The sequence below is a fragment of the Sorex araneus genome, chromosome 2 (assembly GCF_027595985.1).
Source record: "Sorex araneus isolate mSorAra2 chromosome 2, mSorAra2.pri, whole genome shotgun sequence".
Taxonomy (NCBI): domain Eukaryota; kingdom Metazoa; phylum Chordata; class Mammalia; order Eulipotyphla; family Soricidae; genus Sorex; species Sorex araneus.
The window spans coordinates 227448751-227476106 of NC_073303.1; the positions used below are offsets into that span (position 1 = coordinate 227448751).

The 27356-nt window shown below is 42.4% G+C and overlaps 1 protein-coding gene across 2 annotated transcripts in view; it reads left to right on the forward strand.

The window, feature by feature from the left end:
- LIMA1 (LIM domain and actin binding 1) overlaps positions 1-27356 on the forward strand; it is a 113618-nt gene that overhangs the window by 64271 nt on the left and 21991 nt on the right. For both annotated transcript variants that reach the window (XM_055129095.1, XM_004601813.2), the window contains exons 3-5: positions 819-861; positions 11088-11525; positions 25045-25132. In XM_055129095.1, the coding sequence (XP_054985070.1) occupies positions 819-861; positions 11088-11525; positions 25045-25132 (569 nt within the window). The remainder of the gene's footprint in view (positions 1-818; positions 862-11087; positions 11526-25044; positions 25133-27356) is intronic.

The following is a 27356-nucleotide window of genomic DNA, read 5'->3' on the forward strand; positions in this document are numbered from 1 at the left end:
GCTTTAACTATTCAAGGGGTTTATTGTACCTTATGAATTTCGGGAGTGTTTGATCTACTTGTAATTTCTTCTAAGGACATTTTATGTGTTATTTAAAAGATGTGCATGCCCTCAAATACATTTATCTGAGCTAATCTGACAACACCAAAAACTTAGACTAAGTTCACTCATGTACAAGCAGTATTATTACCTTGATCATTTGACTGGCAAGAGTTATAAAGTTCAGGGCCAGAGCAATAGTAGAGCAGGTAGGATGTTTGCCTTGCACATGACTAATCCAGGTTTGATCCCCAACACTCCATATGGGCACCTGAGCACAAAGCCAGCAGTCAGCCTTGAGTATGAGCGTGGCCCCAAAACAACAACAATAAACAAGTTATAAAGTTCAGGCTTATTTATATTATAGGATTAATGCAATGCCATATTCTCTGATTCCAAAGTATTATTACATATGTGATCTCATTTTATCTTCCAAGCAACCCTGGAAATAGATATGTAATGCCATGTTCTGAGTCAAGAGGCTGAGGCTTAGAGAGGGGTTAAGTAACTTGCAAGAGATCACAGTTCATAAGTGATGAAATTTAGGGCTTATACCCCACAGTATCCAGTTTCCAAGAGTTTCTCTGATCCACTGATACATCTTTCAATTATATCAGAACAGATAGTTGGACCAGCTCTGGAAGTGAGGGCTGTTCTGAGGCTGCTTTGATAGAGTTGATTTAATACAGTTGTTGGCAGAAGCCCTTTGTTGCTTAAAGACTGAAAGAGTAAAAAATGTAAGTTTAATTTGAGAATATTCTCTCCCCCCTTCTCTGAAGGTACCAGAAAGCAGCTGAAGAAGCAAACACAGAAAAGAGAAGTGTGAGTATCTGAAGCCCCGGGGTCTGTGAGAGGGACTTCATGAACAGAGCCTGTGTGGCCAGGCCACCTGCAGCCTCCATGGGGACTCGGTCTTTTCACCAGATGGTCTGATTTGTGAGCATTTGCTCAGGAGAACTTGGCTCAGGTGCAGGCAGTTTGATATTTTCACTGAGGTTCTCTTTTGAAGCCACTTTTCTCTTTCCCTGGTTGAGTGAAGGACAAAAGGCCGAGGGCTTTGACTGAGGTTAGTAAATGGTTTACTGCTCCTGCTCAAATTAGAGTACAGGGTTTCCATAGTCACCACTTTTTCCCAAATCAAATAACCAGAATTTTCTGTATGTATGAATCTAAATGGCCGCAGCTGTTGTCACCCTCCAGGGATCTTTGTTTAAAAGAGTCAGTCTTTCTAGACCCAGACTAGTTAGCAAGTTTCTTAGCTGCAGGATTCATCAAAGGCTGAAACCTCAGAACAAGTGCCCTGCTTATACCCCATTCTCTCCTCTCCCCACTGGCTAACTTCCAGCTGAGCTGGGTAGTGTATTTCTTTTGAAATTCTTGATTTAATCTTGGGGTGGGGGGAGGAACCCCATGTATTCGGGCAAGAATTCTTTAATTTATCTGGCATTTTAAAAGATCCTTTGGGCAGTTTTCAATACCTAACTTATTTAAATTAGTATGTAAAATGCCCCTGTCAATTTTTTTCTAAGAAGATGCTGCTGACTAGGTCTTTGATTTAATTTTCCAGTACTTTGAACATGAACTCCTCTGGTGCACTTTAAGAAAATACTTTGATCACTTCACTCAATTTCTAGTTTCTTTTCTCTCCTCTCGTTATTTCTCCCCTCCTTCTTTCCTTCTTTCTTCTTTTCCTCCCTATCTTCATCTAGAAAGTATTCCTGGAGTTATGTTTCATCGATACAGATATAGCTGAACATCTGCCATCACAGACTTGATGATTTAGAGGGAGAGACAGTGAAGAAATTGTGTCAGGTGGTGGTGAGTGCTATGTAATGGTGAAGCAGGTTAGCAGGATTGAGTGTAGTCAAGGAAAAGCCCCTGAGAAGATATTTGTGCAGAGCCCAGGAGGACATTTCAGACAGAAGAAAGAATACATACTCTCATTTCTTGCCACATGCTGTCCCTCATGCCATGTAACCCTGCTCTGCAAAGCTAAGGAAATCAAGTTGTTTCAGCATCAGACCCTTAGGCCCTTGGATTGAACCAGTGGTCTAAGGGTCCAATTGGCCAAGAATTGCCTGGTCTTGGACCTCCAGAGGACCACTACAGAGCTACTCCCTTGAACCTCCCCCCACCTGTCAAAAAAAGTAAAAGATACATGAGCTCACCTAGCAAGTGAACACAGAGAAAGAAGAAAGATCTGAAGACTGAGACCTTGATGTTTAAAGGCGCAGAGAACCAGCTGAGGAAATGAGAGAGAAACTGGTGAATTAGCTGTAGAAATAAGAGAACAAGGTACGAGAAGTGAGAGAAGCAGTAAGGAGCATTATCAACAGAATGAACCACAGAGAGTAGCTGAAAGTAACCCCATATTTGGCAACATGAGGGTCACGACATCTAATGCTATTGGGGAACAAGGAAAAAGGCCCGATTGGAATGGTTTCAGGATGTAGTGGGAAGAGAGAAGTTGACACCATTAGTGAGACAAACATTTATGGAACATCTCTTAGATGTCATGTGCTGAGAACATAAAAGGGGAAAAGATATGGTTCCTACCATCAGGTGACTGTTTATAGTGGGGAAAATAAAATTTACAATCCAAGTGCAATAGGCACCATATCTCAGAAATATTCCAGAGGCTTTGGGAGTGGTAACAGTGGTGCAGAATTTAGGAGGGACCCAATAGCTGACTGGGCCACATCAAGGCGGGTTTCCTTGAAGAAATGGTGCCTGACTGAATCTGAGCACAAATCAAGGAGGACAAAGAAGTGGCAGAGGAAGAAACACACAACATGGAGGCAAGAGAAGAGGCATGTTTGACAGAAAATTGTTGGGGCAGGAGAGTCAGTAAGAGAATGTCAGGCACTTGCCTTGTCTGAGGCCGACCACAGTTCAATCTCCAGCACACATATTGTCCCATGAGCACCTCCAGGGGTCACTCCTGAGCACAGAACCAGGAACAGCCCCTGAGCACTGAAGGGGAGGGGGCTTCTTTCCACTTCTTCCTGAAGGAAAAAAAAAAAAATCATTCTGAGGCCTAGAGCTGTAGCGCAACTGTAAAGCTTTTACTAGCGTTGTCTGTGAGGCCATTGGTTTGATCACATGCCAGGAAAGGAAAAAGAGGGGCTGGAGAGGGGGGTCAAAGTTAGATCCCCAGTACTACATGGTCTCTGAGCACTACCAGAAAAATGCCTCCAAATACAGAACCAAGAACAACCCTGATCATCTCTGAATGATAAAAGCACACATACACCCACACACAAGAACATTATTGCAAGTCATCCTGATGGAAAACATGGAAAGGATGGTTAGAGAATGGAGAGCAGAGATTTGAACCTTGATCAAGGATGAGTCTATGATGCCTGGAGGCTATCCAGTTAGGATGGTAGGTAATGAGAGCTATTTGACTGGAGTTAAATGTCAGCAGCAGATAACTAGTAGGTGAAACAAGAAGGTGGATGACATCATTTACAGAAAATGTACAAAATGAGCAAAGAAGGCTGAGGTCAGAAACTTAGGGACCTTACCATAGAAGGAGCAGGGAACAGAAACTGAGAGGCATGATCAGAAACCATGGAAGAAAAGAACCTTAGAAAGACCAAATGAAAGAAAGCAGACATGTCTGTCATATTTGACAGCTAAGGTAAGAGGATATGAAAAGGTAAAGAAAAAACTGTATGGAAAGGAGAGCTAGTACAATAGGAGACAGAGTTAAGTTGCAGGCCTTGCAGGAAGCCAGTCAGGGTTCCCCAAGCATCTCCAGGGCCATGTGAGGGGCCCCCGAGCACTGCTGCACCGAGGCCTTCTCAGCCCCACTTAAAGCCTCCCCTCCCTCACACTGGCTGTCAAAGTAATAATAATAATAATAATGATAAATATGGCTTAAGCCACCTTGCTAAGAAATTTAAAATAATAGGTATAACTTGTCAAAGAAAAATAAAAAGAAGTCGCGGATTTTTATTAGTGAAGGAAAGTAGTTTTTAATTGAAAAAAATTTAGATGTATGTGAGGGAAGAGAAAGAGAAATATGTGTTCAAGAGAACACAGGGTTCTGCAGAATAGAAATAGCCCGTGGCTTGCAGATTTTGTGTTTGTTGTTTGATTTTTGGGGTTTTAGGCCACACCTGGTGGTACTCAGGGCTTACTCTGCACTAAGGGATCATCCTGAAGGGCTCAGGATACCATATGTGGTTCTGAAAGTTGAACCCAGGTCTGTCTCATGCAAGGCAAGCATCCTTCTCACTGTACTGTCGCTTCGGCCCTGAAGTTTAAGATCTCCCTCCAGTGCTACCATGTGAAACTTCAAAGACAAAAACAAACAAACCTGTTTTTGTTTTGTTTTTCTTTTCTTTTTGGGTCACACCTGGCGATTCACAAGGGTTACTCCTGGCTCTGCACTCAGGAATTACTCCTGGTGGTGCTCAGGGGACCAGATGGGATGCTGGAAGAACCTAGGTCAGCCGCATGCAAGGCAAATGCCCTCCCTGCTGTGCTATCACTCCTGGCCCCAAAGAAACCTGTTTAGTAATAGAAATAGAATGAATTTTTTTAAAAAGCAACTAAACTTGTTTTAGTAATAGAAATAGCAACTCTAGGACCTGAGCTTTCATAACCCTTTACTCAGAAGTGTAAGAAAGAGCAATAGGTGAAGGAAGATGTTTCATAGAGTTAGGTTTCATCTGGTGGAGTCTATAGGCCCACACCCCGTCAGACTCAGGTCTCTTCTCCTGGTTTGGTGCTCAGAGTTACTAGAAGTGTAGGAACCTCATGAGTTTTGGGGATTGAACCTGGATCTCCCACATGCAAAACATTCCAGGTAGTGCTCAGAAAATCATATGTGGTACAGGAGATTGAACCCAAGTTGCTGGGCTATGTATAAACTGCCCACTACTCTTTTTTAAAAAAAGGTCATTTTGGGGGGCTAGAAATGTAGCTCAGTGGTACATTTCATTTCATGTTTGAGGTTCTGGATTGCTTACCTGGCACCAAACACTTGGAGTTGCTGAAATAGTATAAGGAGTCCCCATATATATCCGCATAGTTTCTCCTAATCTTATATAATGATAGTATGTTTATTTTTTTAAAAATAGCTAATATTTTTAAAATTAAATTCTAGATACTCAGATTTTACCTGTTTTTCAACAATTAATGGAAGGTGATTTTAATATTCACTAGACTCAAAAATATCAACATTGTCTCCTGAAGAACAGGAAGAATATTCACATAAACATTGTGGAAAGAAAACATTTTGGAAGCCAGGGAGATAGTTCAAAGGGCCTTGCATGCTGGATAGGCAGGTTCGATCCTCTGTACTGCATGGTCCCCCAAGCACCACTGGGAGTGACCTCAAAACAAACAACATAAAACAAAAGAACACATTTTACCATGAAGGCAAGTTAAAGAAACACACCAGAGGTATGTGAAATTTGTTCCATTGGCAAATAGTGAGATCAGGTGATATGGTAGTCTGAATTGTTTTTCTTTGGTTTGGTTTTGGTTTGGGGTTGAGTTTTTGTTTTGGTTTGGCGAGGGGGCCATGCTTAGGACTTACTCTTGGCTCTCTGGTCAGGGATCACTCCTCGCAGGGCTCAGGGGACAATATGCAGTACAGGGAATCGAACCTAAGTAGGCTGTGACAAGCACCTCACCTGCTCTACTGTCTCTGGCCCAGTAATCTGGACTTTCAGAAATGTATTCCTGCTTTTCTTTCGTTTATCCCTAGAATGCAGAAATATACCATCTGTTGTGTTTTCAGTTTCCTTTCAGATACGAGGACATGGCACTGCTTGAAATCTGTGCCACTTAAACACTCATCTCCATAATGACTTAGTACAGTTCTGAAAAGCTCTCAGTCTAGGAATTTCTTCCCTTGGAGATTCTATATCCAGCTTGTCCATATCTTTACCTGCTTTTTTTGTTATTATTTGTTTTGGTGTGGGGTCTTACTCCTGGCTCAGTGCTCAGGGATCTCTCCTAGCAGGGCTCAGAGGACCATATGTGGCCTTCACCTGCTTATTTTTTGGGGGAAGGGGTCAGTTTGAGCCATACCCAGTGATGCTCAGGAGCTACTCCTGGCTCTGACGCAGGAATTACTCCAGGTGGTGCTTGGGGAACCATGTGGGATGCCTTGTTTCTATCCTGGGTTGGCCAGATGCAAGGCAAACACCCTCCCCACTGTACTGTCTCTCCAGCCTCTCACCTGTTTCCCGCCAAGATTTTACATTAAAATATTAAGTCTCATTTGACCAAGCCTCTCATTTGAAAGTTGCAGTAACTGAGACCCAAAGAGAAAAGAGACTAACCCAAGTCAAACATTTCAGAATTGCTGTGCCAAGACTCATCCCAATTCTCACTTGAATGCTTGGACAGCCAACCCAGAGGTAACATCTGCCAAGATTCTCAGCATTGCTGGGTAAATAGAACAGTGGGCTCAATGTCACTTTGAGAAAGGAGACTGGTAGTAATAGCTCCCAGTGGGGCCCTTGAAAACGTGTAACCTCCTTGATTCCCCTTGACTTAGTCTAGAAAGACAGGGGTAACAAATAACCCCCTGACACAAATAACATCATTTAGACTTTCACCTTACTTTGTGTTCCCCAAATCCACTTTGAAACTGTGAAGACTAGAGAGACAGCGAGAAAGAGGAAGGAAGGAAGGAAGGAAGGAAGGAAGGAGGGAGGGAGGGAGGGAGGGAGGGAGGGAGGGAGGGAGGGAAGGAAGGAAGGAAGGAAGGAAGGAAGGAAGGAAGGAAGGAAGGAAGGAAGGAAGGAAGGAAGGAAGGAAGGAAGGAAGGAAGTTGAAAGCTTGGGAGATGACTGAGCACTATAATTGATTGTAATTGTGAGGTATTGCTGGAGATTAGAGAGGGAAACCCATTTAACACGTTGATGCTCACAGTGCAATTTGTGTTAAGCCAAATTCAAATGTGTACACTTCAGCTTCAACATGTTAATAATAATTGTCAACATTTGGTGGGGGGGTGCCTCTTTATGCCAAATACTACACTACACATAATTCTCTTTTTTTCTACAATAGCCCTTTACCATAGAGGGAAGAGTTGTTTTTTGTATTTTTGTATTTGGACAACATGTTGCTGTTGCTCAGGGCTTACTCCTAGCTCTGCACTCCCTGAGGGCTTGGGGGACCATATGTGGTGTCAGAGATTGAACCCAGGTCAACTGCATGCAAGGCAGGCAGCTTACCCACTGGACATAATGTCTCTCTGCCCCCCACCCCCATAGTAATTTTTAGAAATTAAGAAACTTGCCCAAGGTCACATGGTTGTAATGGAATTAGATTATATAAGAAATACATGTTCATCATAGAAGATGGATAAAAAGAAGAAAATATAGGTGGCCCATATTTCATTATTCATTGGTATTTGATAGGTAGTATCAGTCTAATACTTTTTTTTTTACAGTGTCAGGTGTCAAACCGAGTGCCTCACACATGCCATATAAGTGCTCTTCACTGTGTTGCTCAAGTTGCTTTCAGCTGTTCTCTACATTTTTGCTTCTCTTTCTTCCCCAGAAAGTCTATAGCCACTTATTTGTTCCAATCTTTGCTGGCCTTGATTCTTAAGATCTGGTCATCTGCCCCGGGCTGGGTAATGCTAACAGTGAATCTAAGTGAGTAAGTGATTTAGTGATTTGCCTTAAGTAATTTAAGGCAAAGATTAGCGTTGCCCCTATACTAACTTCTGAATTTGTATCTTTAAAAGCTTCTTTTCAGAAGCTGGAGAGGGAATGAAGGGATCAAGGAACTTGCCTTACTGGAAGCTACAGGCATTTCCAGCACCACCAGATGTGGCCCCTTGGTACCCCCTGAGGTTACTTCATGAAAGAGCACCTTTCTTTTGGGTGAAATGTCCTGAGGGATGCTCAGCATTTGTATCCTTGTTTGGAAAATTGCTGATATTCCACTGTGTACATTCCTGTTTGGTCATTAAATAAAGTAGAAATGACAATTTTTCAGCTTGCTCCTTCAAGCCCGTATGTTTCCCTAAATACGTATCTTCCTTTGGGGCAGGGGGTGGGGGAAAGGGTTGTTGTTTTGAGGCCATACAGGCGGTTCTCAGGGCTTACTGCTGGCCCTGCATTCAGAGATTAAACCTGGGCAGGCCCTGTGCAAGGCAAGTGGCGTTACAGGCTGTACTAGCACTCAGGCCCTGCAACCATATCTTAATGTCTCTTGGCTTGCTTGCTCTTTCAAGCTTGTGTTCTTTCTGAACACTTACTCCTTTCTTTCCCCCCCCCAGTAGCCTTTCATTCAATTAAAAAAAAAAATCTTGCTTCACTAGAAGAAAAAAGAAAGACAATTTTCATGATTTTTGTTGTTGTTGTTTGCTTCTTGGGCCACACCCGGCAATGCTCAGGGCATACTCCTGTCTCTGCACTCAGGGAGCACTCCTGGCGTGACTCTGAGGACCATATGGGGTGCTGGGATTGAACCCAGGTCAGCTACATGCAATGCAAGCTCCTTAATTGCTGTACTATTTCACTGCCCACCCCCCCCCCATTTTCATGTTTATAACAACATCAAAATGATTGAGATATGAAAAAACATTATTGTGATAGCCTGAGGCAGGAGGATGCTGTGTGTTGCTGGGAATTGAACTTAGGACCTCACGTATGCTAGGTATGTACCACTTGAGCTGTTTCCCCAATTTATTCATTTTTAAAATTACATTATAAATACACATTTATTGTTAAAAGAAAAATGTAAATGATACATGACCAAAAGATAACCTGTTAATATTCCGATGTCTATTCTCCAAGAACATTTTTCTGGGGCCAGAGAGATAGTATAGCAGATAGGATGTTTGCCTTGCACATGACCGACTTGGATTCAATCCCCAGCACCACAAATGGCCCCCCAAGCATTGCCAGGAGTGATATCTGAGCTCAGAGCCTGGAGCACTGCAGGGTGTGGTCCCAAACCCAAAATATATATATTTGCTTTTTTTTTTTATAAATATATATGCTCACTATAGAATGAGATCATGCTGTTCTATATTAGCTTATTGTTGTTGGGGTTCATACCCATTAGTGTTCAGAGCTGCTTCTAGCTCAGTCTCCAGAAATCCCTCCCACTGGACTGGGTACGGACCATCTGTACCAGGATAAAACTTGAGCCTCCTACATGCGAAGCATATGCACGAGCTCACTGAGCTATCTCTTCCTCCCTAGTTTGCTTTTATTTTATTTTATTTTATCTTTCATTTTTGAGACACGCCCTGCAGCACTGAGGGCTTACTCCTGGCTCTGTGCTCAGAGATTGCCCTGGCAGGGCTCAGGGGACCATATAGGTGCTGGGGATCGAGCCGAATTGTGTGCAAGGCACTACCCACTTCATAGCTCCCCAGAAGTGCTTTTTTTTCCTACTAAAATATATAAGCACTATAGTATATAAAAAATATATATACTTTGATCACATGATTTATTTCTGAGAAAAGTAGTGTCCAGTTACCAAGGCAGAATGCCGCTTTGATTCTTCTGTTTGAGTAGGGCAGGGCAGGTGAAGTCAGACCCCAGATGACTCATCCTTCATTGTGTGGCAGAAGGTAGCATCCAGCCAAGAATGTGGCTGGCAGGGAAAGCAGGGCAAGCTTCTGGGGCTGGGTTTTAATTCTCTCTCTTCCAACAAGAAAGTAATATATTTCTTTTATTTCTGATCTGTATATGCTTCCCCCTATGAAACTTCTTGTGTGTCAGTTAAGATTTAACCCCTAAAATTCAGAGTGGTCTTCCATAAAGTTTTTTTTTAACCTGTAGTGACTCTCACTGTATTCACAAGAGGAATAGGTGAGAGACTTAGTTCCAAATTTAGCTGCTAATCCTATTTAATTCCCTGAAGTCTTTCAGTCCTTGGTGGTGTGTCCTTTCTTAGTTAAGAAACCGGTGAGTTAAAGGCTACAGGAATGCAGGGCAAGAAGGTATTTGTGAATGAATCATTGGGAAGGTAGTGCTGCTCAGTTTACTTAGAATTGACAAAGAACAGAACTCTTAATAATGAGGGCCAAAGCTATACTGCAGTGGGTACTATTTGCCTTGAATATGGCCAGCAAGTGTTCTATCTCCAGCATCCCATATGGTCCCCTGAGCATCACCAGGAGTCGTTACCGAGTGCAGAGTCAGGAGTAACACCCAAACATGGAAGATGTGGCCCCCCAAAAAACACCAACAACAATAATCAAACCATTTTGTTTTTCATTATGAAACAGTGATGAACTTGAGGTTGTTTGCAAGCTGCTTTATATGTATAAATTCTGTTTGACCCAGGTGAAAGTGAACCCTCTTAGATGTGGAAAGTGTGTGAAAGTGGACAGAAGTGAAACTGAATATTTTTCGACCAAAGTTTCTGCAAAATTGTGCACTTTCTGATCATTGAGAATTTACAAATGGGCAAACATAGAAAAGAGCAGGAAACATAAAAAAATATGTAAAAATAAAATTTGTATACATGTAAATTATGTCAGATATGAAATATTTGTGCAAATACATGTTAAAGTCTAAAGACTTTAAATTTCTACAAACAGTTTCAATTCTTGATACCACTATCTAGAATTATTGATATTGCATAGTTCCAGCTATACTGTCTTTGTCCTATTTAAAAAAAAAAATAAGCAGAATTCACCATGTAATTTTCTGGCATGTAATGAGAAACTTTTATCCTACATACCTACAGTATTTAAAGTACCTGGTATTGGCTTCTACTTTTTCGTTTCCTCACTAACATCTGAATAAAACCCTCTTGTCTTCAATGTAACTATCATTAGATCTGGACTCTCCTTTCTTCTTATTTTGTCCTTATAAGGCTATCCTGTTTTATCACTTCCTGCTTCAGCTCCAGACTTTTTCTCTCTTCCCCTCTCCCTCTGCCGGGTGGATGCTTTCTCCATGTGGCAGAGCTTTAACTGTTCACAGCTGCCTGAGACGCCTGTGGATCAGGAACCACTCCGGAGTCTTAACTTTCATTTTACAAAGAACAACATGCTTGAATGTTTCAGCAGGCAAGTTCTAACTGGCACTTACTTCTTGTTCGTCTAGAACACTGAAACTCCCCCCCAGCACTTCAGAAGGGGGATCCTGACTGTACTGAAGGAGAAGTGGGAGAGCCCAGCGGCTCGCACAGACTCCCTGCACAACAGCAGCACTGAGGCCAGACACCGAGGCCACCCTCCTCCCGTCGAAGTGGCCAGCAATTCTGATCCAGGGCTTAGAGCTGACCAAAAGGAGCCGGTCCTCCCCAGAGCTAGCTTCAGATCACTGCCTGAAGCCCGTTCTCGGAATTCTCACATCCGGGACGGTGAACAGAGCTCAACGGAAAGTGAAAAAATGGAAAATTGTCTGGGAGAATCCAGGCATGAAGGAGGAAAACCTGAAAACAGTGAAAACACAGAAGCTGCAAACAAAGTAGAGAAATACAATGTTCCGCTAAACAGGCTGAAGATGATGTTTGAGAAAGGTGAACCCGCTCAAACCAAGGTAAGGACTGAGTGGGTTGGAAACGTGAAAAAGACAATTCGAATAACTAAACAAAAAAATGGGTTTTCTGCAGTAGGGGCGAATAGGTAATCAGTAGGTCTTTCCGTTAGATGAGTTAACTAAAGTTAGGTGGGTTAGCTAAAGTCAAATGAACTCTTCCTAGCAATAATAAGGTTTGTGAGCCTCTGACCCAATTTTACCAGAAATCAAGTACACTCTGGGATGTGGGTTAATATCTAGAATTGAAGAGAATTTGAGACTGATTAGATTGTGATTTTGTGGATTTTATTTGTTGGTGGTTTTGTTTGTTTGGGGGCCACACCCAGCAGTGCTCAGTGGCTACTTCTAGCTTGATACTTGCTCCCCTCCCCCACTAGGCTTAGAGGATGGGGGGATCTGCTGTGATAGGGTGGGGCCACCCCTTTTGGTGTTCCAAGGGGACCTTGCAGTGCCAGGCATCTAATTGGCCTCCTGCATTGCCAAGCTTGCACATTTGCCTTTTGAGCACTCTCCCTGGCCCCCAGACTTGCTCTTTAATTTTGTCTTTCTGTGCCTTTGTCATTTGTAGCCCTTGGGGGTGGAATTACGGCTGAACCTCTCCACTGAGACACAGCTGCAGGCTGAGCGTTCAGGCCAGAGTTTGCCATTAAGACTGAGGCTTAGTTGTCTCTGCTAGCTGAATCCCTTTTCTTCTTCTCAACTTCCTCATCTGTGCCTTCCAACAAATGTTTTCTATCAGCTAAAATTCTCTCCCAGGAAAAATCATTGAAGTTAGCCAGACTAGCTGTGGCCTTCAGAGTTTTGACTTGCAAATGTACAGGGTTGCATTTTCCTACAACTGCTAATGAAATTTGATCCTTCATGTGGATTGCAGACCAAGTCCCCAGAGGGAATTACTTAACTAGAAAATGAGTTACATATGTTGGTGATTTATAACACAATCCAGGGGCCAGTGGTGCTGGTAAATTTTTCCAGTTTTCTCATACTTTCCTGCATATCTGGCTTTGTACATGGGGATGGTATGTTACAACAGTCATTGTAATGAAATAAACATCTGACAGGGAGCAAAGCCATCAAATTCCATCTAGATGGGAAAGCCAGTACTTTTTAAACTAAATATTTGGCTAAACTCCCTATATTTAGAGAAGTAATAATATGAAGCATTCTTTCTGAGATAAAAATTGGATAACTCATCCTAAGCCCCTTTAGCTATGTTTGCTGACTTGGTCAAGAAGCTCTTCCCTTATCTTGTAAGACCTGTTGCTTTCATGCCTGGAAAAGTTATTGAATGATCTTTTCACACCTTTTTTGCATGTGTGAGACCCTGGGTTTGATCCCTGGCACCATACACACAAAAAATTAAGTTCTTAAGTTTGGGAGCATCTATTTGAGGATATTGAAATAATTTTTTAAAGTTTGAAAAAGTAGAGCCCTTTTCCCTGTTAAATTTTAGTTCTACTTTAACACTGAAACCAGTTGGCAAGAAATGTAACCACACAGCAATTTTATGACTTTTCTTAAACTCTTTTCCCTCTCAATTTTCAGTTCTCTTAAGCCAACAACCAACTCCTTCTTTCCCCTTATGTTCTTAATTTAAAATTTTAAAAAAATTTTCAATGGAAAGAAGAATTTTAAGTGGAAGGGGGAAATGTCAGAAATCTTAAATAGAGAGGAAGGGGCTTTGTTGTGCCTCAAAGCACCATTGTAAGTTTCCTCCTCTCAGACCCCGTTAGGGGCAAGACAGCTGATGTCAGGCCAGCACACACAATGTAGATTCAGTGCATGTTGAAACTGGCCCGAGGTAGGAAATGACTGAGATTGCAGCAAACAAAAATGCTGATTATGTGTAAGGATCTGGTGAGAGACTCTTCTCAGAAATGTTTGATGAGAGATGGGTCAGAACAAGCCTAGTTCTTATTATGACTGGTCAGGGTGGAGAAAAACTCTTCAAAGAAGAATTATACTATATCTCTGCTGACTCTGGGTAACCTGGTTGCTAACGGTATAGGAAGATGGAGGGCTTCTAAGATTGGCCTTGGGCTTTGAGGCTCCTTATAAAACTTCTTCAATTATATAGTCACTTGTCACCAGGTTCCTTGGAGAGTATAAATCACAACAGTTCTTGTTTCTAAATGAACATCATTATTGTGAGAGCATCTCAATTAAAACCTTTTCAATAGTAGTCCAAAATTATAATTTAAAAACCTTTATTTTCATCAGGCCCAAGTGATAGTACAGCGGGGTAGGGCACTTGACTTGCACATTTCCATCCCTGGCACCCCATGTAGTCCCCAGAGCCCTGCGAGGGCTGTAGAGCCAAGAGTCTGTCCTGACCACTGTTGGGTGTGATCAACAACAGCAAAAAAATAAGGTTTGGGGCTGGAGCAATAGCACAGCGGGTAGAGCATTTGCCTTGCACATGGCCGACCCAGGTTCGATCCCCAGCATCCCATATGGTCCCCTGAGCACCGCCAGGGGTAATTCCTGAGTGCAGAGCCAGGAGTAACCCCTGTGCATCGCCGGGTGTGACCCAAAAAAGCAGGTTTATTTACCTCATGTCAAAAAAATTACTCATATTAAAAAAAAATAACTCTGTAGCACTGTCATCCCCTTGTTCATCGATTTGCTCAGCTGGGCTCCAGTAATGTCTCCATTGTGAGACTTCTTGTTACTGTTTTAGCATATCTATTATGCCACGGGTAGCTTGCCAGGCTCTGCCGTGTGGGCAGGATACTCTCGGTAGCTTGCCGAGAGGGATGGAGGAATCGAACCCGGGTCAGCTGCATGCAAGGCAAATGCCCTACCCATTGTGCTATCGCTTCAGTTTTTACTAAAAAAAACACTCATGTTAAAAAAATAACTCCGGGGCTTGAGAGGTACTAAAGCAAGTGACATGCTTGCCTTGCACATGGCCAGCCCGGTTCAGTCTCAGTACCACATTTGGTGCCCTGAGCACCTCCAGGAGTGGTCCCTGAGCACTTCTGGGTATCAGCCCCACCTACCAAATTAAATTAACTTTAGTAACTTCAGACTTACCAAATTAACTATAGTGGGTTTACATTTTGTGAACCGTTAGTGCCATCATTATTTTCAGAGTGCTGCTCTGAATCTCAGTTAATGAGCTAAGCAGGGGAGCACAGGGTCTGGAATACAGTCTTTTTCCATCTTCCTCTCAGAGTTGCTGACAGGAGACAAAATTAACTTATTAACTTTCTTTTTTTTTTTTTTTTTGGCAGGGTGGGCGTTGTGCCCATACCCTGACTTGCTCAGTAGCTATTTCTATGCCTGGAGATCCCTGGTGATACTTGGGGACTATACGTGGTACAGGGGATTGAACTGGGGTCAGTCACACACTTGAAGAGCACCTTAACCCCTGGACTATCTCTTCGATCCTAAAGTTAGCTTCTTAAGTTCCACTTTTCTTAGCCTCTTTTGCTCCCTGTTGTCTGAGATTCCTGTTGTCTACTTTCTCATCTTTTCTCTGCCCTGTTTCTTCTTCCTTTCTCTCTGTTGTCACATCTCCTTGGAATATACTTTTTCAAGCCTCCAAAATGGATTCTGGTGCAGAGGAGAGTACAGGGGTTAAAGTGCTTGTCTTGCTTGTGGCCAACCTTGGTTCAGTGTCTGGCACCACCTATGGAGGAGCCTCCTGACCCCACCCTCCACACCTAATATGATCTTTTGAGCACAGAACCAGACATTAGCCCTTGAGCATCAAAGTCAAAACTTTTTTGGTTTTGGGCCACATCCTGCAGTGCTCAAGAGTTACTCCAGCTCTGTGTTCAGGGATCACTATTGGCAAGGCTCAGGGGACCATATGGGGTGCCAGGGATCAAACCCAGGTTGATTACATGCAAGGAAAATGCCCTCCTCGCTGTACTTTCTCTCCAGCCCCAGCAGCCTGGTTTTAGCCTCACGTTCTCTTTCTTTCCCGGGATAGCAGGGGTCTATCCACAAGGGTCACAGCAGCACTGAGAGGTCACCAGGCTGAGATGGTTCCATCCCTGCACTCAAAGCAGGAAAGACAGGTCTACTGGGTACTTTCTTTTTTTTTTTTTTTCTTTTTGGGTCACACCTGGCGATGCACAGGGGCCACTCCTGGCTCATGCACTCAGGAATCACCCCTGGCGGTGCTCAGGGGACCATATGGGATGCTGGGATTCGAACCCGGGTTGACCGCATGCAAGGCAAACGCCCTACCCGCTGTGCTATTGCTCCAGCCCCTACTCTGGGGACTTTCAAGTCAGCACTGTCCCAGTAGCATGCAAGGGCTTTAAGGGAAATAGATTTCAGATGTTTGTTGGGTTTTGTTTTTGTTTCTTATTGCTTGTTAATTTGGCTGGGTCCAAACTTAGCAGTGCTCAGCACTTGCTCCCGGCCTTATGCTCAGGGATCATTCCTAGAGGTGCTTGAGAGAAACAATATAGGATGCCGAAGATTAAATATGGGTGAGCTGTGTGCGTGCCAAGCACCTTACCCACTGTACTGGCCCCAGTAAAAAACTGGCCTCTGGGCTTCCTGAGCACTGCATCGGAGGCCCCTCTCAAAGGAAAAAACAAAAAAATTCATGCCTTTTCTCCAGTTGCTACTGTTTGGGGTCTTCATTTTGTTTGGGAGCTATGCCCAGTGCTTAGGGCTTACTCCTGGCTCTGCTGTCAGGAAGAGGAGATCATATGTGGCACCAGGGATCAAACCTGAGTCAGCCTAATGCAAGGTAAGTACCCTATCCACTGTGCCATCGCTCTAGCCTCCTTGCCACCTTTTGAAAAAAAATTTTTTTTGCCTTTTTTTTTTTTTGCTTTGTTTTGCTTTTTGGGTCACACCTATTGATGCACAGGGTTACTTCTGGCTTTGCACTCAGGAATTACTCCTGGCTGCACTCGGGGGACCATATGGGATGCTGGGAACCGAACCTATGTCAGCCACATGCAAGGCAAATGCCTACCCACTGTACTGTTGCTCCAGCCCTACCTTTTAAAATCTTGTTCCTCAAATTCTATTCAGACGATAAGACCTTTTCCTTATTTAGTCCTAGATGCAGTTGACTTCACCCTCCTGTAGAATTTATATTCTCTACGGGCACTTATGTCATCTATATATCCGCAAGGAAGTTTTGTCCCCCAATAGCTAGTGTAGTGGTAAGAATTTTATTTTATATTTACCTTACAAAAAGAACAGAGGCCTAGAACTCAAATAAGGTAATGAAAATTCATTGAATATACTTAAGTTAATTTCTCCCTTTAATGAATAGTTAGACCCGGTGATTTAGTTGAGCATAATGGTTCTGATTCCTATGAACAAAATATGGTTGCTGGAATAATGTAAGCTATCATCTTTACTAGGAAAAAAAACTTCTTATTGACATACACAATGTCATTTAATGTCCCCACCTCGATGTGTAAATTGATCTTGGTTTTTAAATAGCCAAGGTGACTATTCTGGATAACCTTTTATGAAAAAAAAGACTTATCATCCACTTACAAACAATGTACAGTTGTCATATTGAATCCATAAGCTTTATTTTATTTATTTATTTATTTTTGCTTTTTTTGGCTCACACCCAGAGATGCTCAGGGGTTACTCCTGACTCTGTACTCAGGAATTACTCCTGGCGGTGCTTTGGGGACCATATGGGATGCCAGGGTTTAGAACTCAGGTTGGCCGCATGCAAGGCAAATGCCCTACCTGCTGTACTATCACTCCAGCCCAGATTTATTTTATCTTATTTCAAGTTTTTGAGCCCAAACCAGCAGTGCTTAGAGGTTACTACCAACTCTATGTCAAGTGTCATACCTGGCAGTGCTTGGGGGACTATATGTGGTGCCAGGGACTGAACCTAGTGCCTAAATATTCAGTTAAATTTTTCAGTTTTGAAGTCATATCTAGTGGTACTCTGGGAAGAATCATGTGGTGCCAGGGATTAAACCCAGGCCTCCTGTATGCAAAATATGTAAATATGTTCTCTCTCTCTCTCTCTCTCTCTCTCTCTCTCTCTCTCTCTCTCTCGCTCTCTCGCTCTCTCGCTCTCGCTCTCCCTCCCTCTCTCCCCCTCTTTCTTCCTCTCTCCCCTGGAATCCATAAGCTTTATAAGCAGAATTTGATTATTCCAATATTATAAATCTCCTCTTTCATTCTTGGGAATGAACAAACCCGTATACAGAGCTTGCCACAGGCTCTTTAATTCTCAGTTCTATCCCCATGCCAGGTAAAAATGATAAAGTCATTTTCAGGTCTGATAGGTACTGGGAAGCAAAATAAATTTCTAACCCTTCTAGGTTTATCTCAGGCTAGAGAAGTAATCAAAACAGCATTAGAGAAGTTAACAAAGGAAATCAATTTGTTAACATATATTTGCTGAATTTACATGACTGTAAATTCTAAAGGAAAACGGGGATATGGGGTGCAGAGAGACAATACAGCAGGTAAGGCCTTGCACACAACTGTCGTGGGTTTGATCTCTAGCACCTCTTATAGATCCCTGAGCCCAACAGAAGTGATCCCTGAATTCAGAGAAAGGAGTATCTCCCCAAGTACCACCAGATGTGGCCCAATCACCAAAAAAGAAAAAGAAAAATAGGGCTGACCTCAGAAACCTCTTGCACACAGAACCCTGGGTACCATATGTTCCCCCAGCATCTCCAGGAGTGATCCCCGAGCACAGAGCCAGGTGTAAGCCCTGAGCACAGCCAGGTGTGCCCCAACCCAACAGAAAGGTAGGGAAGAGAAGAATCCCTTGAATAGCTCTAGTTTATTTATCAGTGAATCATAAAATCTTAATTTAACCCAACAATAAATCCCTAATCAATATTTTGCTAGTGGGGAGTGCGCAGAAAGTTTGTACAGCAGGTAGGCCACTTGCCTTGGACACGGCTCACTGTGGTTCAATCCTTGGCATCCCATATGGTACCCTGATCCCACCAGGAGTGATTCCCGAGCACAGAGCCAGAAGGAACCCCTGAGCACTGCTGGGTGTGGCCCCCAAACAAAAAATTTTTGCTAGTGGATAGCTGATTTTGTTCATTACAAGCATTATGTTTTTCTTTTTGTTTTTCTTTTAATTTTTCCTTAGTTTTATTATTATTAGTTCCAATGCTATCTTTCTCATATTTCCTAGTAAAAATAGTTGGGATTTTTTTGGCTGACTTTCTCATAAATACACCTGCAATTTATTCTTCTATAATTTCAAAACGTAAAACTGTTCTGTTATTTTATTCCTCCCTACATTTCTTGTAAAACCTTGTGCCAATTAAATTAAGTTTTACTTACCTTTAATTAGTAGCTCTGAGTAATTCTTTGGTCTTTCGTGGTAAGATAATAATTGGGTTCTGGTTTGAAGATATCAAGGAATTCGGATCTGTCTTGCTATTTGTTGCCCTAAGTGGCTGTCCTAGGTGTTCCTACTAGAGACATTCATCTCGTTTCTGTTACTTTCCTGACTAGTTGTTGATTTCTAGACAATTTTATTAAAGTAAGACAAGTATAAAAGTAATTTTAGAGCACTGGGATTTTCTCTAAGCAATGGTGATTACATTCTAGTATTGGAGGAGCTGCCTCAAATATTTGGACTTGTGCCTAGATTAGACAAGAGGTGTGTATATCAGTTAATCTATTGAAGAGTCATTTCCTCCATCTTATTAATTCATGGATGAGTTTTAACGAGTGAGAAATTTTTATTAGGATCATTGGGTCTAAGGACTGAAAAGACAGTACAGAGATTAAGGTGCGTGCCTTGCATGTGACTGACCCTAGTTTGATCCCTGGCACTGTTATGTGGCCCCCAGAGCACTACCAGGAGTGAGCTCTGAGAACCAGGCTATGACCCCAAAATAAAACAAAACAAAACAAAAAAGATCATGGGGACCAGTAATATAGAACAGTCATTAAGATACTTGACTTGGATGAGGCCGTGGATGCATGGTTCAAATCCTAACACTGCTTATGTTGTCCCTGGACGCCACGTATAATCTCTTAGCACCCCCTCCCCCCAAAAAAAATAAAGACTTACAGATCTTAGGGATCTCTAAGGAACTCTTTTTATTATTTTTATTTTTACCACACCTGGTAGTGCTTAGGGACTATTCCTAACTCTATACTTAGGGGTCACTCTTGGCAGTGCCTGAGATCAAACTGAGGTTGGCTGCATGTAAAGCATCTTACCCCTCTCTAGCCTCTAAGGAACTCTTATCTAATCCAGCTCATTGCTCTAATGAAGTTAAGGAAATAAAATCCCTATTTTACAGGTAAGATCAGAGAAATAAACTGATATGACATATTACGAAAGTCATATTGCTAATTAAGGACTGAAACTGAATGTCACTCCACCCACCGTACAATACAACTGCTTTAAAAGCAAGTGACTGTGATTTTATATGTCAAGCATAGGCAACATCCTAGAAGTTGAAAAGGAAGACAGTGTTTGGGAAAAGAGGGGAAAACATCTAAGTAAACCAGAATAAATTTAAAACAGCTGTTAAACATCTGCATTCACCAAGGTTTTAGCTCTCTTATCTTCCCTTTTTACAGTCTTAGCTTAATATAAACCATCAGGGCAATGAAGAGATTGGAATGCAAGAGATTTGTACTAAAATTTTTCAGCCCAAAAGCTTATGGGTTAGGGAGGTTTGCTTTACCTTATGTACAAAGTAATCACCAATTTTGCATAAAGATAAGCTTATCACTCATAACTGCTTTTCACATGACTGTAGTTACTCTGTGCTCACAATTTTATCTTCTGTTTGGTTTTTTTTTATGTAGAACTTCCCGTGGATTTTCCAAGTTCATATAGCTATCCTTTTATGGCCATGTGACATTCCCTTATATAATTTAATCATTCCCCAGTAATTAGATTCTTCTGGTCTATAAAAAAGCTCTAAGCATGTTTATAGAACCCTTTTTGTTTTTAGCTCATTAGGGGTGTTGTATTAATCAAGCGATGCTACTGTTGTCAAAAGTTATGCATATCTTTTTACATATTTTTAATTTATTCTCAATGATTTTAAGGAATTAGTAGCATAACTAAGTGCATATTTAATTTCCCAGAATTTTATCAGCATTACTTACTGTTATTTTTGGTTTGGGGGCAGTATTAGGGAGGGTTACTCTTGGTTTAGTTAGGGGTCACTCTCAGTGGTGCTGAGTGAACCATGTGGTGATACAGATTAAAAAACATGTGCTCCAGCCTTTTGAGCTATCACCTCCTTCCCAGTCTTATCAATATTCTATTTTATTAATTTAATAAATACAAAGCACTATCAGTTCCTTTTTTGTTTTCTAATTGTAAGAATTATATCATTTTTACACAAGACTTTAGAAATATAGAAAATATCAATAAATCAGTATATAAAAAATATAAAGAGGGGACCGGTGAGATACTATAGCAGGTAAGGCACTTGCCTTGTACCTGGCTGACCTGGGTTTGATCCCCAGTATCCCATTGTCCCCTAAGTTTTGCCAGGAGTGATCCCTGAGCACCACTGGATATGGACCAACCTCCCAAAAAAGAGATGAGATAGATATAGATAAGTGCCCCTACTGCTTTTAAAATGCTTTAAATGTGCGTCTTTCCTTTTCTTTTCTCCTTTTCCCAAAAAGTGTCCAAGAGAGAGAAATGCTTGTTTTTAAGGACACTGAGGATTTAAGCCCGTTTTATCTACATTTTGTAATCCCAGGTTCAGCAAAATCCAAATTTTCCTTCATCCTTGATTTTAGTGGGATGAATATCTGAAGGAAGGTTAAAGTTGAAAGACTAAAAGTAGATGAGAAAGGACAGAAGCCCTCATTAATTAAAGTGCTGGGAATCAGATTTAAAGCAGATTTTAGAGGGGCTAGAGAGATTGGGTAAAGTGCTTGCCTTTCACATGGCTTACCAACACCCTGTATGTCATGGAGCCCCACCAGGAGTGATCCTTACACACAGAGCAGGAGTAAACCCTGAGCAAAGTCAGGTATGGTCTCTCCTGGGGAGGGGGCAGAGAGGAGGGGGGATGAAGAATATTTTTCCTGAAAATTAGGGAACCAGGAATAGGAAATCCTACTTTATTACTTGACTATTGGAATCTAACTTTATTTCTTCACAAAAATTTTTCCAGGTGAAAAAATTCTACAGACTCAATTGTCTTATTAAAAGTCTGTCTAAACATAAAAGTCTGTTAAGGGTTAAAAGCTCCAGACTCTTATTCTCATATTGGTACACACTGATGCATTTATGGATTCAGATGGATATTTAAGGGGCGTTCACATTAATGAAAGTTATTGTAGTCAGCTGACAGGAAAAAGAACATGGGTGGGGAGAGGCCAAGCCTGAGGAAGTTCCAGAAAGTTTTCAGAGTGTCTTGTCATTTCTCCTCTTTCCAGAGTGTGATGATTAAGGCCCCATCCAGCATCTGAGTAATAAAAAGACTAAATGTGATTAAAATGTGTTACAGAAGGGGATTTCAGTGGCAGAATCCCTGAGGTTTTTTTCCTTCTTTCTATACTGCTTCACTTCCTTGAGAAATAATAAAGGATGCCCCTCCTTCTTCCTGTACCTCAGACTGCCACTTGTGAAAGAATGATCACAAAATTCATTAAAAGTACAGCCAGATCTTGTTATTCTCTGTACTTAAGTGATTTGGAATTGAACATGTAAAGGCCATCTCATTTGAAGCCTGGGATGGGAGACTTGGGTTTAATTTCTGGTACCAAGTGGTCCAACAGAACACTGCAAAGAGTGGCCCTGTATCCTGTGTGAACCCCAGAGCACCTCCAGATTTGTCCCCAATATTAAGAAAATATAAATAAATTGTAGCCAGAATAGAGCTCAGAGAGTGTCCAGGGCTTCTGTAGAAGCCCCAGGGTAGATCATTGGCACTGCCAGGAGCCACCCCCCAGCACCACTGGGTACGGCCCCAAAGCCAGTGAAAAGAGAGTCACAGAAGCTTTAGTGCATGCTTTACATGTTCAGTCCAAATTCAATCCCAGTACCACATGTCGCCCCAGCACTACTGGGTACGACCAAGGTGGCCTCCAGCACCAGCCTATGATGCTGAGCTATTGCACTGTTCCAATGTTGACCCATGAACCATGTGGGTCTGCTTGACCAAGAGTGGCCCCTGGACTCCCTGAGCATTTCTTGGGAGCCTCCCCACCTAAATAAGAGCATCTATTGGAGCTGGAGAGAGTGCGGTGAGTAAGGCACTTGCCTACACGCGGCTGCCCGGGGTTCAATCCCAGCCCCACATATGGGTCTCCCACGCCTGCCAGCAGTGACCCCTGAGTATGCACTGAGCACCACCGGGCATGACCTCCCCCACAGCAAAACAAAAGCATCTATATACCATATTTTCTTTACTCAGCCATCTGTTGATGTGTATTTAGATCAATTACACATTTTGCCAGTTGTGATTAATGCTGCAAACACAGAGGTTCAACTATCCTTTCAAATTAGTGTTTTCATATTCTTCGAATAAATGCCTAGAAGTAGCACTGTCTTCCTGTTGTTCATCAATTTGCTTGAGTGGGCACCAGTATCGTCTCCATTGTCAGACTTGTTGTTACTGTTTTTGTCATATCAAATATGCCACGGGTAGCTTGCCAGGCTCTGCCATGCGGGCAGGATACTCGCAGTAGTTTGCCAGGCTCTCCAGCACGGACAGAGGAATCGAACTCGGGTCAGCCGCATGCAAGGCAAACGCCCTACTCACTGTGCTATCGCTCCAGCCAATGCCTAGAAGTAGTATTGCTAAATAATATATTTCCTTTTGTGGGGGAGGGAGTTGGTTTTTGGGTCACACCCAGCTGAGCTCAGGGGACCATATGGTATGCTGGGGATCAAACCTATGTCAGCTGCACACGATCAAGCACTTTCCAGTTGTAATGGAAAAGAAAAAAAAACCTGCCATATCATTTCCCACAGAAACTGCAGTCACTCCTACTGAATGGGATGTGGCAAGGAACATACCTTGCATGTGTAAGGTCCGGGATTTGATCCACAGCATAATAATAAATAAAATGCTCTTTTTTCTCCACATTTTTTGTGTTTTCTGGCCTTTTTTTTTTTTTTTTTTTTTTTTTTTTTTTTTGCTTTTTGGGTCACACCCAGCGATACTCAGGGGTCACTCCTGGCTCTGAACTCAGGAACTATCCCTGGCGGTGCTCAGGGGACCATATGGGATGTTGGGAATCGAACCTAGGTCGTTCACATGCAAGGCAAACACCCTACTCACTGTGCTATCACACCAGCCCCTTCTGGCCTTTTTGATGTCAGTAATTCTCACAAGTATAAGGTGAGAATACCTGTGGTTTTGTGCAAACCACAAAATGCAAATCATTGTGATTTTAATTTGCATTCCCTTAATAAGTTTTGTTGAATTATTTTTTTAATGATAATTTTTTTCATGCTTCTGTTATATTCTATATGTCTTCGTAGGTGAAGGTCTAATCAAGTCTTTTAACCATTTTTTTAAACTGGGTGCTTTGTTGTTGAGTTGTGTGACTTCTCTCTATATTTTTAATAGTAACTCCTTGTCATTTGTATGCTGTGTAAGTCTTCTCTCAAGTAACTTCTTTTGGTTTTGTGGGGGTTTTGGGGTTTTTTTTGTGTTTTTTTCCTGTGTAACTCCCCCACCCTTCCTTTCCCCTCTTTATTGTTTTGCAATGGCCAGGGGTCATGCTCACATTCCTGCTTATGATGCTCACATGATTTTCAGTTGTGATGCTTGCCAGGGGTCACACTCCTTTAGTTCAGGTTCTTCGTCTCTGAGCTGAAAATTGCTTGCAACCAGGGGTTGAATTCTAGCTTTATGCTTGCCAGGAGTCACTCTTAAGCCACTGAACTATCAGCTTAATCCCAGTGTAAATGCTTTTTAAAGTGGTCTCATTTTGGGTCCAGAGACAGTACTCTAATTAGAAAGAAATCTACCCTAGCTCTGAACGAAAAAGTAGTAATTTATAGAAACCATATAATACTTTATTTGAAAATTCTATACTTTTAAGGGCTGGAATTTTGTTGGGAAAAAAAGCATGGATTCTGTCCTTAGTTTCCAGTCCAGTTTTTTTGTCACAAATTGTAGCAATCATTTAATAAGTATTTCACTAAGACTGTGAATATACTTTGAGGAAGAACAAGTCAGATTTCTGTAGGGCAGAGGGAATGTGGTTTTAGAGTCTTGTAGGAGCAACCATTTGCTAGACCAGTAATTTGCAGACTTTTTTTTGTGAGAGAGAGGGTGTTTGGGGCCACTGTGCCTGACTGCTCTCAGGGCTTACTCCTGGCTTTGGCTCAGGGATCTCTCCTGGCAGTACTCAGGGGACTATATGTGGTACTGGGGATTGAACCTAAATCAGCAACATGGAAGGTTACCACTGACTGTACATCTCTCCAATCTCCAATCTGCAACATTTTATACATTATATTGGCAGTCAAATCTCTCCTGGATTTTATTTATAAACAGTTTTGCAGGCCTCTTTTTTGAACATGATCGCATAAACAGTCTCCCATATTTTATGCATGGCTTATTGTTGGCTTTTGTTTTCTAAACAGATTCTCAGGGTCCAAAGCAGCAGAAGTGCTGCTGGAAGGAGAATCTCTGAAAACAGCTATTCTCTGGATGATCTGGAAATAGGCGCAGGTAAGTGAGGATCCCTGTGTCTCCTTTCCTTGAGAACACCACCTTAGGAGCATGACTTTTAGGCTCCAAGGCAACAAAATAAACAGAAGCCTGTCTCTTACGTACAAGCCACTTCCAAATCTCATTGCTTGCTTACAGGTATTTTTATTTTGGGGGCTTTTGGAAGAAACACTAAGCCGTGAAGGGGCTAGTGCCAGCTGTGTCAGGAATCACTCTGACCATGCAGTGCTCGGAGCAAAGGACTTTTGCTTGCGAAGCATGTGCTCCAGCCCTTTCTGTCATCCCTTCCCTACCCACCACCCCACTCCCCGCCCTTTATTTTCAGCCCATCCTTGACAGTGGCAACCTGTGGTAACCAAAGATGACCATTGTAGGATTACCAGAGAAGTGCTACCAACAGTTTTGACTCTATGGCCACCTGGGGTTTGAAGAGTCCCAGAACGGCCAGTATTCCCCATTAACACTAGTTACTTAAGCCTTGGTTGTCAGAACGATAGTATAGCAGGTAGGGTGCTTGCTCTGCATGAAGCCAACCCAGGTTTGATCACTGGAACCCCATATGGTCCCCCTAGTACCTCCAGGAGTAATTCCTTGTGTGCAGGGCATCAATGGTGAGTGACCCCAAAATTTAAAAAAAAAAAAAAAAAAGTAGAGCCTTTGTTGTATGAGGCCCTGAGTCCCTTCCCCATTGTCACATACACTCAAAGGACTGCTTATTATATATTCTGGCAGTAACGTAACGTAGCTCTGAAAGTGAAATAATTATGTTTTGAAGAAGGTTTATGTAAATTCTTCACAAAATAAAGCATAAGTTTAGGGGTTAGAGCAATAGTACAGCAGGTAGGGAGCTTGCCTCTCACGCAGCTAACCTAAGTTCTATCTCTGGCACCCCAGAAGGACTCCCAAACCTACTCCTGAGCACAGAGCCAGGAGTAAGCCTTGAGGAATACTGGGTATGGGCCCCCTCAAAACGAATGAAAAAGAAATCAAATAAAACTAATAGACACAGGAAGATCATCAACCTTCTGGTAATAAAAGCAGGAGGGCCAGAGCAGTAGTGCAGTGTGTAAGGCACTTGCCCTACATGCAGCCTACCTGGCTTCATTCCCCGGCACCCCATATAGGTCCCCTAAGCCCTGCCATAAATGATTCCTGAGCACAGAGTCAGAATTAAGCTCCAAGCACCACTAGGTGTGGCCAAAAAGAAAAGAAAAAAAAAAGCAGGGGGCCGGAGCGATAGCACAGCGGGTAGGATGTTTGCCTTGCACGCGGCCGACCCGGGTTCGATCCCCGGCATCCCATATGGTCCCCCAAGCACTGCCAGGAGTAATTCCTGAGTGCAAAGCCAGGAGTAACCCCTGAGCATCGCTGGGTGTGACCCAAAAAGCAAAAAAAAAAAAGCAGGACTAGAGAGAGTCAAGGGCTTAGCGCATGTTTGCACACAGGAAACCCTGGTTCACTCCTCAGTGCTCACCTAAACACCCTTGGGAGCAATTCATAGAAGAGGGCCTAGCCTCTCAAGTTCTACTGGGAAGGGGACCCTTCAAAAAATAAAAAATAAAATAAATGTGGCCAGAATGATAGCACAGCAGATAGGGCTTTTGCCTTGTATGAGGCTCACCCAGATTTGATTCCAGGCATCCCAAATGCCCCCCGTGCACTGCTGGGAATAATTCCTAAGTGCAAAGCCAGGAGTAACCACTGAGCATCTCGCCAAAATGGCCCCAAAAACCAAAATAATAATAATAAAATAAATACTAATCAAAGTGGCATTGAGATAAGTCTTCTCTCATATGTTAAGCCACATATTTTAGATATATAACTTTATATAAATATATATAAACTTTTCATGTGGGATAGTGATTATTACCAATAAGAATGTTGCCAGTTTTCTTCTTTGTGCTTTTATTGTTTCGTCTTTTCCGTGGTGTTGGTGATCAAGCCTAGTTCTCACACTTGCAAGGCCTGGGCTTTCCCACAGAGCCACATCCATGCTTCCCCACTTTTCCTACTTTGAATAGAAGAAATTGATTACATTAGATTGCAGTGGGCCAAAATTTAGGATCTTGAAAGCATTCAAGTTATTATTATCTTATTTTTGGTTTTTTGGGCCATTTCCAGTGGTGCTTAGGACTTAATCTGCTTGACTGTACTCAGGGGTCATTCCTGGTAGTGCTCAGGAGATCAAACCCGGGTCAGATGCATTTAAGGCAAACTCCCTACC